This window comes from Argentina silus, assembly GCF_951799395.1.
Source record: "Argentina silus genome assembly, chromosome: 17".
Classification (NCBI taxonomy): Eukaryota; Metazoa; Chordata; class Actinopteri; order Argentiniformes; family Argentinidae; genus Argentina; species Argentina silus.
In genome coordinates, this window is record NC_139671.1 from 16671359 (window position 1) to 16695012 (window position 23654).

The window sequence follows — 23654 nt, forward strand, 5'->3', positions numbered from 1 at the left end:
ATGATTGAGCCAAGTCCAAGAGAGTCTGTCGCCAAGGGAAAGGGTTGTAGGGCTGTTGTGCTTTCACTGACGACTAAATGAAGTGACTCATTTAACTCATGACCACAAGCAGCACGAGCAGCACGAGCACCTCTGAATGGACACAACTCTCATCCATCCAATTCCCTTTGTTTTAGTTACAGTATAATTCACGTATTAAGCTGTAGTCAATGAATGCCAATCAACTAAGCTCTATTTAGCAAAAAAACAGAAACAATTGGATAATACGAGGTAAATACACATACAAGATATCAAAGTCCTTCTCAGAAGTGCCGAACGCACAGATAGTTTTGTTGTTGTTGTTCTTTGAAGAATGTCACATGGTGTGTTGCTTACCAAGTACTAAATGAACACAGATATACATGTGGACTTAATAACACGCAATTACAGATCAGCTCATACACACAAGCGTGCAATGTCTCTGCGTGAAAATAAGCCTAAGAATGTTTTTCACCGTATTTTCCTCGGGAACAGACTTTACAATTCAAATTAAAAGGGAAGAAACAACGACAACAACCAAAACACAACAAGACAGAGGGTGGTGGAGAGGAAATGTCGCCTAGCAACCGGTGGCTCTGTCTCCTTCCCCTTGTTCCCTGTCACCTTTCAGCCATTACAACACACACACGCGCACGCGCACGCGCACGCGCACACGCACACGCACACGCACACGCACACACACACACACGCACACGCACACGCACACGCATACACACACAGAGGAAATATACCCGTTGTTCCCTGTTACTTGTAAAACATTACAACATACACACACTCACAAAAACACACACACACACACACACACACACACACACACACACACACACACACACATTCCATCAGTGTTGGAGAGTACTTACCTGTTGTGTTGTTTGATGAGAGCGGTGACCCTGTCTGAATGGGGCCCCAGGTCTCTGGAGTAACGCACCAGATCGTTCAGCTGGGCCTTCAGCTTCTCCGCCATGGGCTCAGCGCTCTGCAAGCCCTCCAGTATATCCTGGAACACCACAAGCCAGAAAGCACCATGCTCAGTGTGTGTGTGTGTGTGTGTGTGTGTGTGTGTGTGTGTGTGTGTGTGTGTCTGTCAAGACCAAGCGGTCCCCCAGATCTGCATAACACTGTCCAGTCACCACACACACATTACCATTCACAGCCTAATGTGGTGCTTTTCACTCCTCACACAAACACACACACACACACACACACACACACACACACACACACACACACTGAAACACTCACTATGCTGTTGGTACAATAGCATTTCTGTTCTTCAGGGAGCGTGGCAGGAAGGAGCCTGGATAGAGCTCTGTCCTGCTCTTCTCGGCATGCCTAACATTCTACACTCATGACATTTCCCTGCCTGGAAAAAAGGGAAAAACCTCTCTCTCTCTCTCTCTCTCTCTCTCTCGCGCTCTTTCTCTCTCTGTATCTCTCTCTCTGTGACGTTCCTCCACTAAGCATTCCCCCCTCCCTCTTTTCCTTCCTCCCTCCCTTCCCTCTCTCTCTCTCTCACTCCCACACTCTACTCACATTCTTGCTTGTTCTCCATGCTCTCTCCTCTTCTCTCTCCTCCCGACTGTACGTGTCCCTCCCTCTCTCCTCCCCTTCTCCTCTGTGCTGCTCTCTCTCTCTCTCTCACTTTCTTTCTCTCTCTCTCGATTTGACTCGTTACTCTCTCCTCCCCTCTCTCCTCCCCTCTCCCTCCTCCTCTCTCCTTCTCACTCTCTCTCTTTGCCCGTTACTCTCTCTCCCTCCCTCCCTCCCTCCCTCTCCTCTCTTTTCTCTCTGTCTCTCTCACTGACTAGTTATCCTTGTTCCCTATCACACTATTTCTCTCTCTCTCCCCCCCCTCCCCCTCTCTCCCTTATTCCCAGTGGAATTCAGCTGTCAGCTCGTGCAGATGCAGGAGAGCCTCAAACACCAACACACACACACACACACACACACACACACACACACACACACACACACTAACATAACGCAAACAGGGCCGGACACAGGAAACAGGGGAGAGGAGGAGTAGAAGAAGAAAAAAATGAGAAAAGGAGGGAGTCTACTGCTCCTCCTCCTCCTCCTCCTCCTCCTCCTCCTCAACAAGCCTCAATCAAGAAGAAAACGACAGAAGAGAAACTAAACGAGGAAAGGAAAGCAAGGCGTCATACAGTGCCACACATGGCCATGTCCTTGACAGAACACAGAGGGAAACTGTAAACATCCTGTGACTGTTGTGATTGGAGCAGCACCTCAAGAGAAACAGGGCTGGGCCAATATAGAGTCAAACTCAGCACAGAAGCAGGAAAACACATTACTGCAGAAGTCACTTCAGATAAGTTTATGTACAGGGAGTGATGTGGGGGGGGGGGGGGGGGGGGTAGGGAGGAAGGGAGAGGGAGAGGGGTTGAGAAAGAGAGAGAGAGAGGGAGGGAGGGAGAGGGGGTAGGGACAGAAAGAATATACAGGAAGAGAAGGAGAAGGAGAAGGAGAAAGTGAGAGAGAGAGAGAGAGGCAGGGAGAGAGAGGGAGAGGGAACGAGTGAGTGAATGAATGAGGGAGACAGTGAGAGGATTGTAGCTGTCACTCCTCAGCTGTCCCAGCAAAGCTGATTTGCACACATAATCTGTTTTGTGTCTGGATTTACAAATAAAATGGATAATTACCGACAGAGAAAGCATGTCTGTGTGCTTAGTGTGTATGTGTGTGTGTGTGCGTGTGTGTGCCTGTGTGCGTGTGAGTGTGCATGTGGGTGTGCATGAGTGCTTGTGTGTGTGTCAACATCCCATCAGCCTTTCTCTGCCTGGCTAAATTTCTCACACTGCACATTAGCTGGTTTTGCTTAAATATTTGGAAAACCCTAGCTGCCCGTTTTGTTTAAATAAGGACAAACAGTTTATCATTCCCACATACAAATCATCATAACCCCTGAAGCCAAAACCCCGCCCTACCTTCGCCATTCGCCAACCCTCCACCGCCTCCTCCCCGCTGCTCCTCCCCTCCGCCTGGCTCAGCTCCTGGCTCCACCCTCTGAGCCGTCCGTCAAGCTCCCTAAGCTCCTCCTCCAGCCTGGCGGTCAGGAGGCCGTACTCCTCCTCCTGGGCGGTAGCCGTGGCGAGGGCCATCTCCAGACCATCTCGCGCCCTCAGGGCGGATCCCTCCCACTGCTCCAGAGCCTGGGCCAGCGCCCCCAGCTGGCGGTCCATGGCCTCGCAGCCTCCCGCCGCCGTGTGTTCCGCCGTGGTGGCCGCGCTCCGACGAACACGACTCAGACGCTCGCGGCCCTCCAGCAAACGGCACTCCACCCGCTCCTGACAGGGGAGAGAGGGAGGGGTGGAGCAAGGGAGGGAGGGAGGGGAGGAGGAAGGGAGAGAGGGAGGGGTGGATGGAGGGAAGAGAAGAAAAGTTGCTGTGGTAACTGTCACTGTCGGTGCCTCCGGTTCATCTGCTGATTCTATTTAAGGCAGCCTCTAGGGCAGGGATTTTTTTTATTTTTTTTATATATATATCTCTTACCATCTTTCTCTCTCTCTGTGTCTGTCTGTCTGTCCTCTCGCTCTCTATTTTTCAGCCTGTCTTTCTCTTTTTTTTTCTCTACCTTTTCTCTCTCTCTTCCACTCTCCCTGCATGCTCTCTCTCTCTCTCTGTCTCTCTCTCTCGCTCTCGCTCTCTTGCTCTCTCTCTCTCTCACTCTCTCTCTCTCTCTCTTGCTTTCTCTCTCTCTCTCGCTCTCTCGCTCTCTCTCTCTCTCACTCTCTCAATCTCTCTCTCTTGCTCTCTATCTCTCTCTCTCTCTCTCTCTCCACGTATTCCAAGCGAGGAGTCAGAGGTGTGAAAAGCAAACACTTCAGTGTGATACTGTAGCAGCAGGCCGATGGAGGGGATAAAGGAGAGTGCTGCGTTGAAGGGTCTGGAGAAATATAATAATCTTGATATAATATCCTTGAGAGCACACGCACACACACACAAGCACGCACACACATGCACGCATGCACACACACACAAACACACACACTCACACACGCAAAATGAAAATACAGCAAATTTTACCGTGCATAAATACATGCATTTTCATATTTCTGTTTTCATTAAAACCCTACACAGTGGCTTGCCAGCCACACACATTCATAACTTGGTAATTAGGACCCTTGTGTGAAATGTAAATGCAAATCAATATTTTCTCACATATTTTCCCACCTCAGTAATTGCGGAAGCATCGACCACGGGGGAAACGCGAACCAATCAATTCTCTCTTAACCACTGTGGTGTGCTGGTGGGAATGTGTCACGATGCGAGAAAACCTGTCTCTCTTGATGTATGAATAAACTGTTCCGTAATTCACGCCTCACTTTAGACAACAGTGTATAATAAGTAGCAAATAGATTTGAAGATAAACGTGTGTATCATTTTGTGTGATAAGAGGCACACAGCGGTCTAGATCCCTCCATCTCAGCATGGGGCTAATGTGCTGTCGTGAAGTTGTTCACTAAGCCAGTCTTGAGTGATGAGTATAACCCTGTCTGAGACCTGAAGACCAGGAGACCTAGAGCAGGTGCTGTAATTCTATGGGTCTGTTAACACAGCCTTGCGGCGTCCCAACCACCTGACCTAGATTCAATATCCCTTTGTTTACACAGGACATATCTGTCACGAAGCTCCTACTGGGTGTGAGAGACGTTTCAAACAATACTTTACCTTGTGCCCATGAGGGGATATGCATATAAAGTTGAACTGAATATATGAAATATAAATGTAATAAATATATTGACACACGTGGTCCTCTGTGGTTCAGTTGGTAGAGAATGGCTCTAACAGCGCTTAGGTTGTGGGTTTGATTCCTGCTGGGACCATATATACTGAAATGTATGCACTTGCTGCAATGTAAGCCGCTTTGGATAAAAGCATCAGCTAAATGGCATATATTATATTGATATACAAGATGCTCCGCCCCTTCACCTGCACTTCTGACAGCTTCCTCTTCAGGGAGGCGGAGTCTCCAGATGCATCAGACCAGCGCTGCAACTCCTCCCCCGACGACATTAGCCAATCAGTGAGCTCCCTGACAGTCTCCAGGTATCCCTGGTGTTCAGCCACCATGCTCTCTGACAATCTCACCCTCTCCTGAAGGAAGGAGAAATCAAATAATTTAGCAAAACTGCATATTTAGCAAAACACTGACACATCAGTACCTTCAGCAATGACTCCCTCACCTCCACGAGCAGAGTGAGGTCATCAAACTGCGCCTGCAGCTCGGTGCGTGCCTCCTGGCTGAAGGTCTGGTCCCCGGTCTTCTTGTGGAGTTCTGCTGCCTTCTCCTCTAGGCTGGACAGCGCCCCCTGGTGCTCCTCCAGATCGACCAGCAGGGCCCGGAGCCTCTCCAGCTGAGAGGCCTTCTCCCTGGGCCCTGGCTGGGGAGTGAGAGGGCCACACACCTCCCCCTCCACCGCCTCCAGCCAGCGCTGCAGCTGGAGCTCACTGTCCAGGTAGACGCCCCACTGGGCCACCGTCCACTCCAGTCGGCTGGAGGCCAGATAATAGGAGATTACAGTACTGTAATGTACAATATTATGTGGAAGATATTGGAAAAAAACTATATTTGGAAACTGTGATTTCATTCAACCTCTGCTCTGTCACTCCACATCCTCTGTGTAGGGACAACTGTTCATTGTTCACACACACACACACACACACACACACACACACACACACACAGACACACGTGCACACGCGCACACACACACACACACACACACACAGACACACGCGCACACACACACACGCACGCACACACGCGCACACGCGCACACACGCACACACACACACACACACACACACACACACACACACACACACACGCATGCACGCCCACACGCACACACACACACACTCCACTACATTTTCCCTGCTCCATCTGCTGCCCCTCCACACACACACACACACACACACACACACACACACACATACTCCTGCTTCACGTGCCACCCCTTGGCTCCCACTAACCAACCCGCCGCCCTAAAACACACACTCACAATCCGCAGGAGATCCCTCTTGTTTGTCATCCTGCATTTAGTCCCTAATGAGATCAATCTATTCTAGCAGGAGGGGCAGTAATTGCTCAATTACACACACACACAGATACCACAGACACACACACACACACACACAGATACCCCAGACACACACACACACACACGACGCAGACAGACAGACAGACAGACAGACAGACAGACAGACAGACAGACAGACAGACAGACAGACAGACACACACACACACACACACACACACACACACACACACACACACACGACAGACACATCAATCAGGGTTACAAAAAGGGTGACAAATTCTCCGCATTATATCCTTAACCTAATTGTAATTAATTAATTTGGAGATAAATCTGGCATGATTTAAACAATCTGTTCCAATGCGAAGGGGTGACGGGCACACAGGTGGTCATAATAAGGTTTAACGGCCTCTGCAACACTTTAGGGCAAGACTTCTGGGAGCACAATTTAATCAAACACTATGATCAAGAGAGGGGGAGAGGTCATTTATAGTAGTGTGTCAAATGGAACAGTCATTAATTCAGAGAGGTCATTAATTCATAAAATGCCAGCAATAGTTTTGTTCCCAACCTACAGTATGACCTTCGCACTTTGCTAAGCTTAGCACTGAGCAATTTGATTTGAGGATTGATTTAAGGACTGGGGACGGGCAAAGACCATTTCAGTGTATCATCCTTTATTGAGTCATTTTGATTCAATATAATGTTGAGGTGATCATTACATCAAGGTTACATGAAGGTTATCATCAGGTTGTATTAAGGTTATCATTAGGTTGTATTAAGGTTATCATTAGGTTGTATTAAGGTTATCATAGGGTTATATCAAGGTTATCGGTTGGTTGTATTAAGGTTATCATTAGGTTGTATTACGGTTATCATTAGGCTGTATTAAGGTTATCATTAGGTTGTATTAAGGTTATGGTTTGGATGTCAGGGTGAGAGGAGGGCACTACCTGTGGCAGCTCATAGCAGTCACCAGTAGCGTGGCCCACATGTCCTCCACTTCCTGCAGCTGAGAGCGGATCGCTTCCTGTCCCGCCTCTCCGCTGCTGCTCCTGATGGCCAGCTCACCCTTCCCCACCGCCATGTTGAGCTTCACTTCGCCCTCACCCTTCAGGAGCAGGATATCCTGGACACAGAATGGGGTCAGGGGGACTTCCAGTTTCAATGTTCCTGTACAGTATGGCCTATTCTGGCCTGAATACTTTATGTACTCTTGTGTCGACCCCTTGTGTCGGTTACAGGAACTGCAGCAATACATAAATGTCTCTCACCAAAGGAAACACAAAGTTAGCAGTCAGTGTAGTACTGTATGATTCTCTGTATGTCATGTTTAGGGAGAGAGAGAGAGAGAGAGAGAGAGAGAGAGAGAGAGAGAGAGAGAGAGGCAGAGGGAGATGGGAAGAGAGGGAGAGGGGAAGAGTCAGTGAAAGAAAGAGAACAAGAATGAGGGAGACAGTGAGAGGATTGTAGCTGTCACTCCTCAGCTGTCCCAGCAAAGCTGATTTGCACACATAATCTGTTTTGTGTCTGGATTTACAAATACAATGGATAATTACAGACAGAGAATGCATGTCTGTGTGCTTAGTGTGTATGTGTGTGTGTGTGCGTGTGTGTGTGTGTGTGTGTGTGTGTGTGTGTGCGTGTGGGTGTGCATGAGTGCTTGTGTGTGTGTGTGTGTGTCTACTCGTGTGTGTGTGTGTGTGTGTGTGTGTGTGTGTGTCTGCGTGTCCGCGCATATGTGTGGTTGCCTTCTTACAGTACATGCCTGTGTGTGTGTGTGTGTGTGTGTGTGTGTGTGTGTGTGTGTGTGTGTGCGCCTGCTTAGTGTGCGTATAGCTTCCTTCTAACCTGTACTTGCTCCAGCCTGGCCTCCAGCTCCTCCTTGGCTCCCATGGTGCTAGCTAGTGGCCCCAGCTTCTCCTGGATCTCCCCCAGCCAGACCCACACTCCCTGGACGGTCTCCCCGAAGGCCTGGCTCTCCAGGCAGCCTCGCAAGCGCTCCCTCACCCCCTTCAGCAGGGCCTGGTGGTGGGTCTGGAGCTGGGCAGCTGCCCTCACCTCCCCTCCAGAGCCTCGACCTGCCTCGGTCAGAGACTGGGACTCCTGGCAGACACGCTCCAAGGAGTTTCTATGAGGAACAAAGAGACAAAGGAGGATGGAGATATGGTTATACAACGGCTAGATCCGGCAACTCTGATCGGCACAACCCGATTGGTTAAAAGGTGCATTCCAGCCGTGCTCAAAGAAACGGTAAACAACGGCATAATCTCTTCACTGTTCGTCATTTTAATGATCACTGCGCACAATGTGACAAGAAGAATTTCTCCTTTCCCAGGATTCCCAGACTTTATTTTTTTTAAATGCAATTGCTTGCCACATCAGCATGATTTATGATTTGTCAACTGCACCAGCACAGCGAACCCATTTCACGGTTAGAATCTATAAAACGTTGAGCTGCAGGTGCTTCAGGAAATTCTCTTGTCACACTGAACTGCAACAAGTAGTTCGTTTTCATGCCTTGTCAATCATATTTGGCCACGCATTTCCAAACGAGTAACGAACCTGCGTGCCGAACCACATTGATAGTGTTAGGAACTATTTTTCTCGGTGGAGGGCAGAAACGAATGCAATCTATCTGGAAAAGAAGTTCCGGGACCAAGAAGCTCCAGGCTTATTGTCATAATTCTTGCTGTCGCAGTAAAGCCATTACACGACCGCAGCACGGCCGTGCTCAGACCACAATAAAACACACCCTCTTGTGTGTTACTGCGTTTATACAACATCAATCCACTGACATCGATCCACTGTGAAGTATACGGCACAGTGGATTGATGTCAAGTAAACTAATAAGATAAGATTGTCAATGTGCATATGATTTTCTCATCTCCCTGATATTATTATGTGTTGACATAAAGCTCGGAAATAAGGCTGTGAAAGCACTAGCCAGCACACACGCGCACGCACGCACGCACGCACGCGCACACACACACGCACACACACACCTCCTTGTCAGAAGCTCTCTGTGGATCCCCTCCACTCTCTCCAGCTCTTCTGTGCAGTCGGGGACTCCCTGCAGGCTCTCTCCCAGGAGAGGAGGCTCTTTCTTCAGGCTGTGCTCCATCTGCTCCAGCCAGTCTCTCAAGCCCTCCATACGGGCTTGAAACCTGCAGGAGACATGCCAGGGACGACTGACAACTGTGAACCATGCCAACACACATCTTTTGCACTTTCTTACAAACAACAGTTGATAACATAAGTCATACACACTGGCAGACAAGACATACACACTGTAAACAAGCAGGCAGACAGACAGACAGACACACACACACACACACACACACACACAGACACACACACACACACACACACACACACACACACACACACACACACACGCACTCACCCTGTCAGTAGCTGGATGCCCTCCTCCAGGTCCCGTTGGGCTTGTGTGCACCCCTCTACATAGCCCTCCCAGTCCCTGTGGCAGGAGGAGAGGCGCTCCTGTACCTGTCCAGCCCCGGCCTTGGGCAGGTGGAGCAGCAGCCTCTCTCCCTCCCCACACACCTGGGCCACACGCTGCTCACCCTCCTCCATGCGTTCTAGTGCCACCTGTAGACCAGGAGGGGAAATGTGGGTGATAGTTCTTCGAGCTGGTGTGTAGACTGTAAACATGGTTTCCATGGACTAGGGGTGAATCGAAACTTAAGCTCCGTAGCTATGACTCAGGTTTATGCATGATTTATTAAAAAGTCAGGGTTACAAGTTCAGAATGTAAAGGCAGAGCTGAGGAGAATGAAGGATAAAACAGTACCTTTTGCCTCTGCAACTTGCTTCCCAGAATGGTGATGTCTCCTGATTGGTCAGAACATTTTTCTAGCTCCGCCTTCAGCTCCAAAAGCCAGGAGTGAAAGTCTTGAACCAGTTCTGCTCAGACGGAGAGAGAGAGAGAAGGAGAGAAAGAAAAAGAAAGAGAGGATGAGAGGGAGAGTAGGGAGCAGAAGCGAGAGGATGAGCGAGAGGGAGAGGTTGTGGAAGAGAGGGAGAAGGGGAAGGAGAATTGAGGAGTGGGAGAGAGAGGAGGGGGAGAGAGAGAGAGAGAGAGAGATTGCGTAAGCGAAGGAGGGAGGGCACAGGAGAGGTGTGCACTGAGGCAGATGGGATGTGTGGGTGTGTCTGCATGGTGCAGCGCCTGGTTGCCTTGGCAACAGGCCCAAACGGCTCCCCTGAGAGCAGCTGTGACGAGAGCGACATTACTCTCAGAGGCACAGGTGTCTACAGCGCTGTGTGAGTGTGTGTGAGTGTGTGTGTGAGTGTGTGTGTGTGTGTGTGTGTGTGTGTGTGTGTGTGTGTGTGTGTGAGTGTGTGTGTGTGTGTGTGTGTGTGTGTGTGTGTTGCACCAGGCAGCTTGAGTGTGCTCTGGGGAAAATCATGGCCAATCAAACCTCAATAAGAGGCACAAGCAGCGTTTAAAGACCACATCATGTTGTAGAGTACAGTTACTGGAATCAATTTATCATACTGTCGTTCCCCCAGTATAAGGCAATATACGGTAATACATACATGCATACATATATTGTCGCCGTAGTTACAGTATGTCTCCTGCTCTTTGGTCATTTCAAGTGTCCCTGTATTGTCCTTGTCCACAGCGTGTTCCTACTGTATAAACACTTTCCATTGAAATAAACCGATCATAAGGACACTTACACCACCTCTGGAACCCAAATTTAACCCCAGAAAACACAATTGAACACCAAATTTAACCCTACCACCCCCCCCCACACACACACACACCCCCTCACATCCGAATCGATACCCCCAAAACCCCCTTGTAACACCTCCCCGGGCCTCACTGTTGAACTGCAGCTGCAGGCCGTCCTGTAGGGTCCCTCGGGTCTTGCCACAGCGCTGGGCGGCGGCCTCCGTCCTCTTGGCCATGATGGTGAGGTCAGCAGAGAGGCGGGACAGCTCCTGGGAGGGGTGGGACCTGCAGAGGGAGCTCAGAGCCTCCCTGGCTGCCTCTATGTCACTACGCTGCTGCTGTAGGGCACTATGGAGGTCCTGGATGGGGGGGGGGAGAGTACTGTCACTTAGGGGTTCAGTACAGTGGGAGCCAAGACAGGGAACTGTTACACCAGCTCCAAAATAAAAAAATAAAAAGTCTTCTTCTAGCATTGTGGTCTGAACATCGATTACTTTATCTTATGATGACTGTCGGATAGATGATTCACTTACTTAAACAAATGTATTTGTTGTAAGTCGCTTTGGATAAAGGTCTCTGCTAAATGCCATAAATGTAAATGTAATGTAAATGTAGCTCAAGGTGGTAAGTCTAGAATGCAAATAGGCAAAGCATAAAACTGAAAATAAGTCTACCATAGCACACCAATGTGCTACCAACACCCCTACAAAACTGTAATGGTTGGGTCTGGTCAGCAATGAGTTAAAATCATAAAAGCCCACCTGAAACCTATCTAACCAATAAGAGCAGGGTGTAATTTCACTATGCTACAATTGCGCTTCCATTGGTTGAATTGCAGAGGTCCTTACCTTCACCCTGCTCATATCCTCTGGATCAGACGTCTCCAATAGCTCAGACAGGGATCTCTCCACCGTCTCCAGCCGCTCGGCCATCTGGGAAATGAGGTCCTCTAGCCGCTGCTTCTGGAAGCTGAAGTAGGTCAGGGTGTGCTTGGCCTGGTCGTACACTTCCTGGGCGTGGCTGATCTTCTTCCTCAGGTCCGCCTCCATAACCTAAAGCGAAAGAGAGACAACAAATGCTGGATCTACTGTCTATACAGTTCCTCTACAAGTGGTCCTCTGAACCTAAGAAGTGCTACAGTACCTAATCATGTAAAGAAGATAGAAGAGATAGAAGAGAGGAGAGGAGAGGAGAGGAGAGGAGAGGAGAGGAGAGGAGAGGAAAGGAAAGGAAAGGAAAGGAAAGGAAAGGAAAGGAAAAGAAGAGAGGAGAGGAAGGAGAGAAGAGAAAGTAAAAGAAGAGAAGAGAAGAGAAGAAAAGAGGAGAGGAGAGGAGAGGAGAGGAGAGGAGAGGAGAGGAGAGGAGAGAAGACAAGAGAGGAGCGGAGACAAGACAAGACAAGACAAGACAAGAGAAGAGAAGAGAAGAGAAGAGAAGAGAAGAGAAGAGAAGAGAAGAGAAGAGAAGAGGTGTTCTGTTTACTGTGTGTACTGTACATCAGGATACTTGGATACATTAGGAGTATCTTCCGTTTCCAATATCCATGAGGTTCAGACCCGTGTTGCCCTCTACTCTGAAAGTTCCCTGTCCTAGATACAGTAGCTCTGGTCCCCTCAGTACTCACCTGTAGTTGGATGGGGGTCTCCTGCAGCTTGGCCACCTCCTTCATCTCTATCATTCTCTCCTGCAGAGCATCCAGTGCCTGTTCTCTCTTCTCCACCTCCGTCTGTTCAAACAGAGAGAGAGGGACTGGTTTTAATGTCCAAATGCAACAGGTTGACCCTAGGTTTAAGAAGTATTAGATTGTTGCAGGAGCCTGTGCTTAACCCATTTTATGCGTTTAATTCCGTGTGGGGTAGTGTGCATGTGCACACTTATAATTGGGATGTAGAGTTCTTATCAGATAACCTCCAGTATCGTCATTCATATAATATCAGATTGTCCAATGGGGTCTAACCTGAAAGGTGGCGAGGCGTGCTTCCGTGCTGAGATTCGCCACGCCCTCGGTGAGGTCGGCGATGGAGGCGGCGGCCCATTGGTCGATGTCCTGCTCCATGGTGTGGAGGTCGTCCCACAGCGCCACACAGTGGCCTAGTCTCTCTGTGCTGGTCTGGATCCTCTCTGATTCCTACAGGGGAGGCAGGAAGAACACATGTCCATCAGCCAAGGACTCAAACACCTCACTGCTCAACAAAAGCTTTCAGAATCTGTCTCTTTCTGTGTGTCTCTCTCTCTCTGTGTGTGTGTGTGTGTGTGTGTGTGTGTGTCTCTCTCTCTTTCTCTCTCTCCTCCTGTCTGTCTGTCTGTCTCTGTCTGTCTGTCTGTCTGTCTGTCTGTCTGTCTCTCTCTCTCTCTCCCTCTTTCTCTCTGTGCAGCGAACTGTCTTTTACCAAGAGGGGGAGATAATGTCTGTGACAGAAAGAGGGGCAAAAGAGAGAGAGAGAACTAGAGAGAGAGAGAGAGAGAGAAAGAAAGAGAGAGAGAGAGAGGGAGAGATAGTAAGAGAGAAACAGACGGAGAGACAGACAGAGAGAAATGCAGAAACATGTCTAGACTTGTTTATATAACACACTCATTTGTGACAGCTGAGTAGACAGCTGAATCCCATGAGGAAAGATAAGGAGAGAGAAAGAGAGAATGAGAGAGAGAGCGAGAGAGCAAGATGGATGAAGACAGCAAACAGAAGCAAACAGAGGTTCTGACACAACAAAGGTTCTGACTTAACAGGACCCAAGTGCTTTAAATCTGCTGCCTTCAAAAAGCATTACAAAAACCTCCACCAAGAAGCATCGACAAGTCAAAAATCCCTCAAGCTGCCAGCCCAAATTCTCTTCCCTCAAGGTTAAAATTGCCCTTAAGCACACATCTAAGATCAGATTGCCCTACCTCCAATTAACATCAACCATTCGAAGGATGAACAAATATCTGACCCTGTATCAGTTATCAGTTTATTAATGTATTATTATTACAGTAATACAATACTACTAACTACTCCTAGTGGCCCCCTCACCTCCAGCCACTGGTCCCTCAGTGCCTCCATGCCTCTCTGGATGGTGTGTGTTTCACAGTCCGGAACCTTCTCCAGCTCTCTCTGCAGGTCCTCTACTGTGCTGATGAACAGATCCATCTCCTCCTGCTTACCTCTCAGCTCAGCCTGGACCGCTTCATGCTGTTGGAACCAGTCACAGAGGTGTGATTACTACATCTGGCCACTAGAGGGCAAACATCGCCTTGATATACTGTACTGTAATCTCCTGGGAGTGGTAGGCATACTGTCCTAGATGTGACTCTGCTTTTGTATGACCCAAATACCGTCACTTGTCCTCAAAAGTCACTTCATGGGGATGACGTATCTAGGATTTTCAAAGAGCTTACATTGTGTGTATGGAGTTGTTGATATTGTCAAAACAAGTGAAGCATTCATACATACATTCATACACCATGTTACTCCAATACCACAATCACAGTTTTTTTTACTATGAGATGTTTGGCCCATATGGGTTCTAGTACTGTGAATCAGATACATGGCCTGGTTAACATGACAGGACTGTATTTGGACCATGGTAGGACCAGGGTTATCTACAGTATGGTTCTGACCCGTGCAAGTGTTCTCCTGGCCTCCTCAGGGTTGTGGTTGTGGTCCGGTTGGTTGTGAGTGAGGCCCTGGGCGTTCTCCAGGGTGGTCCCGAGGGTGGACCTGAGAGACTGGAACTGTCGAAGGAGCTCCACCAGGACTCCACACTGCTCCTGACTAGAGGATAGAGAACACCATGAAAACCTACTGTACAGTAGATTAACTCATTTAGTGCCGAGGGTGAATAAAGTCGCCCAAATTGTCAACATTCTAGAGTGCCAAGGGTGACTTTATTCACCAAAAATGTAAAAATGATGACGCTTTATTTTGTAGCCAATCAAAGTATTGTTGCTAGGTAAATAACACATCAAACACTTGGCACTCTAGGTGGTGAGTGTTCTGGAATTCTTTGGCAGTTAGTGAGTTAAACCCTTCATGACTATTAACAGGTAATAATTCCATGTCAGTGTGGACAAGATCATCAAAAGAAAAACATCAAACATCAAAAGGAAAAAAGCATATACTGTACAACCTCTAACAATATACAATATACTGCAACCCACAAAGACCATTCCTTGAACTTGAAATTGAAACAATACATTTTCTGAGATTCCATCAGCCATTATCAGTGTTGAAAAAATCTTTCCAAAGTCTTTCCAAATCTCTTGCTCCTTTTTGGCCCACTAACTCACCAACACCCACCCACCCTTCATCTTCCTCCACCCTCCTCCCTCACCCGTCAGTGATGAGCTGTCTGACGTTCTCCCAGGCTGTCTCCACCAGGGACACCTCCCTGCGTGCCTCCCCAGCCAGGTCACTGTCTCTCTGGGCCAGCTGGCCTCCTTTCTCCCTGAGCCACTGCTGGGAGTGCTGGAGAGACTGGAGCTCATCCTCCAACTGGACAAAGAAGCGCAGCCTGAAGCAGAGAGACAACAGCAGTGGGATTTATGCCAGATTTAGAGAAACATTGTACTGCAATGTGACCGTTTAAACCGCAAGATATGATTGTTGTTGTGGATAACTTGTATGAAATGTCTTGTCATACTGTAGTTTATGTGTGGCTACAGGAGATAAACATACCATAAAGTGTGGATTGGAGTCTGTCCTTGTCCATAGACACAACCAAATACATGTATGTGATTTTGTAATTTGGGTGAACTATCACACAACAGTATTTCATGTATGGTAATCAAAACACTTTTCCCCCAAAAAAGTAATTGTACCTGTTCTGAAAAGCCTGGACGCTGTTCTCTCTGGCCCCCTCCTGCCTGGCTCTCTGTTCCAGTTCCCTCAGACTCCTCATCATCTCCTCCCTCCTCTCTCTGAACGAGCTCCACAGCGCCCCTAGTGCCTCCGCCTCGCTCTGCCTCCACCCCAGGCCCCGCTGCACCCCCTCCAGAGCCACCATGAGGGCCACGGCCTGGCCCCTGCATGATGTCCTCCCCTGGGCCTGAAGACCCGGACCCAGACCCCCCTCCCTGGAGCCTCTCCACTCCGCCCCACACAGGTGCAGGTGCGCCTTGCTCAACCTTCCATCCAGCCCCACCGCCTGGGCCTCCAGATGGGCCACGTCCCCGGCCACGTCCCCCAGCCCGCGGTGCAGCTCCTCGGCCTTGGATCGGTCCCAGCTCCCCCTGCCCTCCACAGCCTCGTGGAGGCCCCGTACGGCCCTGGCTGCAGCAGCGTGGGTCTGGAGGAAGGCCCCCAGCTCAGCCAGGCTCTCCCCACGGAGGTGGAGCAGGCGCTGGGCTTCGCTGAGGGGCTGCAGGCAGTCTTCCCTCCGTCCCTGGAGCTGCTGCTGGGCCTCTGGGGTGGAGGAGGAGAGGAGGGAGGACTCCCTCTGGTGGAGGGCCTCCCTCTGGGATGTTTGCTCCTGCAGGGATGCCTCATGCTCCTGGAACACAGAGGGAGGATAGAGTTGAACCCCACAAGCTTAAATATCAATCAGTCTAGACAAGAATATCATATTCCATCATATTCCTATCCTTATTATGAGAGTGAATCAGTGAATAGTTTGGGTTGCTAATAACACAGCTTAGATGTAAACAAAAATCCTTGATTCAAAACAAAACAAAGAGCCACATATCGTTAAGAGTGTAGGGCTAGGCGTGGTGTTTAGATGAAGATGCTACAGCAGGTTTGATCGTCATCGCCATCGTCATCGCCATCGCCATCGCCATCGCCATTGTTATAGCGGCCTTCAATGACTCACCTTGACTTGGGAGGCAGCAGCCTGCAGGTCAGCGATGTTGACCTGGGAAGTGCTTCTGAGGACAGACAGAAAGTTCTCACTCCACTGGGTGAGGGTCAACAGGGCCTCATCGAAGAGCTCCACCTGAGAGAGGTGGGCCTGCAGCTGCTGGACCCTGCACATGTAGGAAAGATAGATTATTAGATTAAAATAGATTCTATATTGTTTTTCATAGTAACTATGAATTAATGTTATCAATGTAAACTGTAGGGGCCAGTTTCCTGGACCGAGACTAAAAAGCATTTACGATGTACAGTAAAGTCGAGAACTTGGCTTAATCTGTGTCTTGGGAAACTGACCCTAGGTGTATTGTGTTGTGTAAAACTGTCATTTTACCTTTGGGTCATGCTCTCTTTCAGGGAGATGTTTCTGGTCTCCAGCAGTGTGAGGTCACCAGTGATCTCCCTGACCCGGCCCTCTGCCGCTGTGGGGTACAAACGCACCCCCAAACTCAGTAGACCCTGGAGCAAAGCCTCATGGGCCGGCGCCTCGCTACGCATTTCCTGCATAGCACAAACAAATACAAAAGCTCAGAGTTCATTTTTGAGTTACTTTCCTTTTGTCTAAGTTAATACAGTATGTTAATATGACAAAGTCAATGTGGTGTGGGTTGACTAGTGAATGTTTTACCTGTAGAGTTTGCAGCTCATTTCTAAGCTTTGTTTTGTCAGTGGAGAAGTGAGGAGAGTCAGGACAGGAGACAGATTCACACCTGTCTAACCAGCACTTGAGTGTGGAACTGTCCTTCTCGTACCTGAAACAAACAGGAGGACACGTTTAAGGACTGGACAGAAGATAAGACCAAGAGTGATTGATAGGGAGGATCTTTACACTATACATATAGTAACAGTTTGACAAGTAGGACACCAGATGGAGGTAAATATAACTCTGGTTCACACACTTGCTTAAAATGCAGGGTTTAATACAGTAGGAAACACCAACAAGCTCCATCCTAAGATATCACACTCACACACACACACACACACACACACACACACACACACACACACACACACACACACACACACACACACACACACACAGACATGCGCACACACGCGCACACGCACACGCACACACATATACACACACACACGTGCACACACGCGCACACACACTTCCATAATCAGTGTACTGCTGCCTATGTAAGATTGCTGTCTGTCAGTAGCTCAGTGTCAGTGACAGGGTCATAATGGACCAGCTCTATCTCTCCAGAGCACCCACTACTGAACTTAATCCCCAATACACAAACCTGCAGGAGAGGAAATGAGGTCCACTGCACTGTACACACAGAAACACACACACACACACACACAAATACACAGAAACACATACACACACACACACACACACACACAAATACACAGAAACACACACACACACACACACACACATTCCCATCATCATCCATTCCTATCGGACATCTAAAGTGGAAGCAGAGCCCATCATGAAAAGCTATAACACTCCCTGGTTTGTCAAGGCGGGAAGCCTGTCGACCCAGAGCTTCGCTCAGAGTACAGCACTCAACCCCTTGAGGTCACAGCACATTTGTGTGTGTGTGAATGCTTTATTCTGACAGCACTCATGTAATGTAGATGAGGGTGATAAGTGATAGTACCATGTTAATATGGAAATGTGGCATGGTCAAATACATCAGCTTGAGGTGAATCAGATTGAACACACTCGAAAGCTACTCAAACTCATTAGAACAGAAGACTTTTGATTTCACTTGGTCTCTCTGTAATTCTACTGAAAAGATAGATCCGTACACTGCAACACCAGGCACACACACATGTTTTTCAGAGAACAGAGGCACATTTTTCTATGAACTGATCAGTACTGTGTTTTGTCTCTGGAAGACGTGTGTCATAATGGGTGACATCATAATAGGGTCGCCAAGGGGATAGAGTCTTAATAGGTGAACATTCTGGGAGAGACAGTTAGTTGCAGAAAGACAGCATATTGGTAAGTACTCTCTCTTAAATTGCCAAAGATATGACAGATATATCTGAGTATTTTTCAGCCAAGTACATGTATGATATAATTTATTCTTTATCTATACAATATACAGACTGTATCGATATCTAAACCTATTATTTAATTCAAACTAATAAGAAATTTGATTTCATATAATATGGATTTACAGTGTGTGACATAAGGAAATGGCTGATTAGTTTGGATTAATGTTTCAGGTTAATAAGACATCTACTATCCTAAAGCAGAGGCTACAGTCTAGAATCATCTCTACACTCATTGAGAAATCGTTGAGAAATCCTCAACTTTACATAGGTAAGAGAAATATTTTTGATACTAGTTTGTGCAGGGGTGTCTTAAACAATGTGTGATTGAATCATTTAAATTGCATGATTAATTAGAGGGTACTACATGTGACCAGAGCCCAAGATAGACCATAAAGTTTATCTATCAATCTATCTAGGGAACAGGGGAGGCTGGTGGAGGTAGAAATCAGAGGACGGGCTCATTGTAATGCATGTTTGATACCATTCCTCATTCCTTTCCATGCATTACAATGTGCCCGTCTTCCGATTTCTACCTCCACCAGCCTCCCCTGCTAGGGATGTGTATCTACTGTCCAGAAGGCAATGCATACATGCCAGATGATAGCGAATTCAAGCATATTATGTTTAAATTAGACTTAGCCTGGTTGTCATGGTTATATGGCATGATGTCGCTGTGTTGTTGTCAGAGGGTGCCATGGTTATTGTTACTAAGGGACGTAAGGTGAAGTGCTTACTGTAAAATTGTGCATTATGCTTGCCATGGCAACGACATACAAACAGCATAGGTGTTGTCTTGGCGATGAGGCTCAAAACTGGTCAAAAGTGTGTGATGTCACAGTGATGTCACAGTGGGGTTGTCAGGGGTATTCTAGAAGGTTGAGGTGGGCTAGCATTAGAGTTCAGCAGTTGCTACAGGGACACTGAAGAGGTTAGCTATGTGAGTTATATCTATCTATCAATCTATCTATATCTATATCTATATCTATATCTATATCTATCTATCTATCTATCTATCTATATATATATATATATATATACATATATTTATTTATTTATTTATTTATTTTTAATGATTATATATTATTATTATGTTTAAATTAGATTTAGCCTGGTTGTTATGGTTATATGGCATGATGTCACTGTGTCAGGAGGGTGCCATGGTTATTGTTACTAAGAGGCGTAAGGTGAAGTGCTTACTGTAAAATTGTGCATTATGCTTGCCATGGCAACGACATACAAACAGCATAGGTGTTGGCTTGGCGATGAGGCTCAAAACTGGTCAAAAGTGTGTGATGTCACAGTGATGTCACAGTGGCGTTGTCAGGGGTATTCTAGAAGGTTGAGGTGGGCTAGCATTAGAGTTCAGCAGTTACTACAGGGACACTGAAGAGGTTAGCTATGTGAGTTATATCTATATATATCTATATATTTTTTTTAAATTATTATATTTTATATATTATTATTATGTTTAAATTAGATATAGCCTGGTTGTCATGGTTATATGGCATGATGTCGCTGTGTTACTGTCAGAGGATGCCATGGTTATTGTTACTACGGAACGTAAGGTAAAGTGCTTACTGTGCACAGGTGCATTATGTTTGCCATGACAACGGCATACAAACAGCATAGGTGTTGGCTTGGCGATGAGGCTCAAAACTGGTCAAAAGTGTGTGATGTCACAGTGATGTCACAGTGGGGTTGTCAGGGTTATTCCAGAAGGTTGAGGTGGGCTAGCATTAGAGTTCAGCAGTTGCTACAGGGACACTGAAGAGGTTAGCTATGTGAGTTATATCTATCTATCTATCTATCTATCTATCTATCTATCTATCTATCTATCTATCTATCTATATCTATATCTATATCTATATCTATATATATATATATATTTATTTATTTATTTTTAATGATTATAGATTATTATTATGTTTAAATTAGATTTAGCCTGGTTGTTATGGTTATATGGCATGATGTCACTGCGTTATTGTCAGGAGGGTGCCATGGTTATTGTTACTAAGAGGCGTAAGGTGAAGTGCTTACTGTAAAATTGTGCATTATGCTTGCCATGGCAACGACATACAAACAGCATAGGTGTTGGCTTGGCGATGAGGCTCAAAACTGGTCAAAAGTGTGTGATGTCACAGTGATGTCACAGTGGCATTGTCAGGGGTATTCTAGAAGGTTGAGGTGGGCTAGCATTAGAGTTCAGCAGTTGCTACAGGGACACTGAAGAGGTTAGCTATGTGAGTTATGTCTATATCTATATCTATTTATTTATTTATTTTTTAATGATTATGTATTATATATTATTATTATTTTTAAATTAGATTTAGCCTGGTTGTCTTGGTTATATGGCATGATGTCGCTGTGTTGTTGTCAGAGGGTACCATGGTTATTGTTACTAAGGGACGTAAGGTAAAGTGCTTACTTTGCACAGGTGCATTATGTTTGCCATGACAACGGCATACAAACAGCATAGGTGTTGTCTTGGCGATGAGGCTCAAAACTGGTCAAAAGTGTGATGTCACAGTGATGTCACAGTGGCGTTGTCAGGGGTATTCTAGAAGGTTGAGGTGGGCTAGCATTAGAGTTCAGCAGTTGCTACAGGGACACTGAAGAGGTTAGCTATGTGAGTTATATCTATATATATATATATATATATTTTTTATTATTATATTTTATATATTATTATTATGTTTAAATTAGATATAGCCTGGTTGTCATGGTTATATGACATGATGTCGCTGTGTTGTTGTCAGAGGGTGCCATGGTTATTGTTACTAAGGGACGTAAGGTGAAGTGCTTACTGTAAAATTGTGCATTATGTTTGCCATGGCAACGACATACAAACAGCATAGGTGTTGTCTTGGCGATGAGGCTCAAAACTGGTCAAAAGTGTGTGATGTCACAGTGATGTCACAGTGGGGTTGTCAGGGTTATTCCAGAAGGTTGAGGTGGGCTAGCATTAGAGTTCAGCAGTTGCTACAGGGACACTGAAGAGGTTAGCTATGTGAGTTATATCTTGGCATGGTTTTTTATATTACTTAACGACAGTCAAGACTCCTCTATACTGTCAGTCACAGATTGTTGATCTTGAAAATTTGTTTGGTGAAGTGGCTTAATTTGTGGGCCACTATAAAGAGCCTTATTGATACTACAGTACACGCACTTGTGTATGAACAGCAGCCAGTGCATATAGTGTAGCAGTTTAAGATGATAATGAATTCAAACGTAAAAAAAAAGCCTGGTTGTTATGGTGACATTGCATGGCCTTTAAGATCAAATGTAATAGAATTCTGTGATTTTAGTCTTTGTTTAATGTTCATGCTATATGTGTGTGTGTTATTATGCTACGTTGTTACTCTGTAGCATTGCACACCTTTGGTAGCAACACACAGGGTTGATTATATAGTATTCTTCCTCTCCATAATAGTCATTATGGAGGAGTGGAGTAATGTCCGTCAGGACGACTGGCACTTTGGTGACAAGATGGGCCTGCTACAGCAGCAGAAGAAGAAGAGGCTGGAGAGAGTACGCAGACTGGCGAGGAAAGTGCCACTCAAGATCCAGCGCTTTGTGAAGCGTATGAGGAGGGATGGAGAGAAAGGGAGAGAGGAGAGCTATGAGAGGCTGGAGGAGGAGAAGAAGGAGGAGGAGGAGGAGGAGGAGAGAAAGATCGAAGGAGAAAAGATGAAGATGGAGGTGGAGAGGGTGAGAAAGACCCATCAGAGGACGGAGGAGGAGAGAGAAGAGAAAGAGATAGAGGAGCGGAAGAGAAGAGACAGAATGAGGGAGGAGGAGGAGGAGGAGGAGGAGAGGAGAGAGCGCAAGGAGAGATGGGAGATGGAGAGAGAGGTGTTGATGATAGAGGAGGTGAGAGTGAGTGACGGAGAGAGAGATATGGAGGACAAGAGTACGAGGATAGAGAAACTCCAGGAAAGAGTGAAGGGGAAAATCAGAGTAGGAGAAAAGATTAAAAGAGAAAAGAAGAGGCAGAGACAATGTCTGCAGGAGAACATGTGCAATGAAAGTAGAGAAGAGAGGGAAGAGAGGGAGGAGAGGGAAGAAAGAAGGGAGGAAGTGTACCTTGAATTGTTATGGAAGAAAAAGACTGAGAAGGAGGCAAAGGAAAGGAGAAAGAGAGAGCTGCAGAAAAGACGGCAAGATGAGACACTGAGAAAGACTGAATTGGAGAGAATGAAACATCTGGAGAGGAAGAGAGAGAAAGAGAAGAGAAAAGTCGAGAAGGAGTGGAGGGAACGATTGGAGGAGGAGGGGCTGCAACAGGCGGAGACTAAGTTTGAGAGGTTGAAGGCAAAAATCCGTAACATGACGAGAAAGAGAGAGAACAGAAAGAAAAAGGAGTGTCAGAGGAAGAGGGAGTTGGAGGAGGAGAAAAAGCAGATGGATGAGAAAATAAGAAAGAGAAAGCGCGGGGGAGACATAACGCGGGGAAATAATCCGGAAAAGACAGAGGAAACAGATGAAAATCCAAAATTGGAGGAGAGGATCGTGAGAGAGATGGAGAGAACGCATGAGAAGACAACAAGAAACGTTCGGGAGAGAAAAGAGGAGGAGGGAGGGAAGGAAGAGAAAAACAAAGCTGAGAAAAAGGAGGAATACAATGTGAGGAAGAATGGTTGTGAGGAAGAATGGTTCCAGACTGACTATAGCGAGAAAAAGGAGTGTCAGAGAAAGAGGGAGTTGGAGGAGGAGAAAAAGCAGAAGGATGAGAAAATGAGTGAAGAAATAACCGATGGTGACGGTTCAAGTATCAAAAGAAAACAAAAAGTTCTCAAAAACTGTACGGAGAAGAAGAAAGACAACAGTCTGGGAGAACAGACAGAACGTGTGGATAGAAGGAGTGATGGAACAAAGCAAAAGGATGAAGAGAAAGAGGGGGATGAGCCAACGGAACGCAACACCCAGAGTGATTGGGAGACAACTGCGAGTGATAAACAAAGGACAGATATCGAAGAAGAAAGTGAGACAGTAGAACAAAAAGAGAAGA

At 46.8% G+C, this 23654-nt stretch overlaps 1 protein-coding gene across 1 annotated transcript in view; it reads right to left on the reverse strand.

Moving 5' to 3' along the window:
* The window catches only part of syne1a (spectrin repeat containing, nuclear envelope 1a), a gene marked incomplete at its 5' end in the record, with an annotated part of 157820 nt that overhangs the window by 86501 nt on the left and 47665 nt on the right, over nucleotides 1-23654 (reverse strand). The window contains 20 exons of the mRNA XM_083688496.1: nucleotides 900-1036; nucleotides 2985-3344; nucleotides 4990-5154; nucleotides 5244-5553; nucleotides 7052-7227; nucleotides 7950-8229; nucleotides 9104-9265; nucleotides 9505-9710; nucleotides 9913-10025; nucleotides 10952-11159; nucleotides 11649-11852; nucleotides 12425-12526; nucleotides 12758-12928; nucleotides 13811-13969; nucleotides 14398-14551; nucleotides 15111-15290; nucleotides 15598-16268; nucleotides 16587-16740; nucleotides 16962-17128; nucleotides 17256-17379. Of these exons, the coding sequence (XP_083544622.1) occupies nucleotides 900-1036; nucleotides 2985-3344; nucleotides 4990-5154; nucleotides 5244-5553; nucleotides 7052-7227; nucleotides 7950-8229; nucleotides 9104-9265; nucleotides 9505-9710; nucleotides 9913-10025; nucleotides 10952-11159; nucleotides 11649-11852; nucleotides 12425-12526; nucleotides 12758-12928; nucleotides 13811-13969; nucleotides 14398-14551; nucleotides 15111-15290; nucleotides 15598-16268; nucleotides 16587-16740; nucleotides 16962-17128; nucleotides 17256-17379 (4203 nt within the window). The remainder of the gene's footprint in view (nucleotides 1-899; nucleotides 1037-2984; nucleotides 3345-4989; nucleotides 5155-5243; nucleotides 5554-7051; nucleotides 7228-7949; nucleotides 8230-9103; nucleotides 9266-9504; nucleotides 9711-9912; nucleotides 10026-10951; nucleotides 11160-11648; nucleotides 11853-12424; nucleotides 12527-12757; nucleotides 12929-13810; nucleotides 13970-14397; nucleotides 14552-15110; nucleotides 15291-15597; nucleotides 16269-16586; nucleotides 16741-16961; nucleotides 17129-17255; nucleotides 17380-23654) is intronic.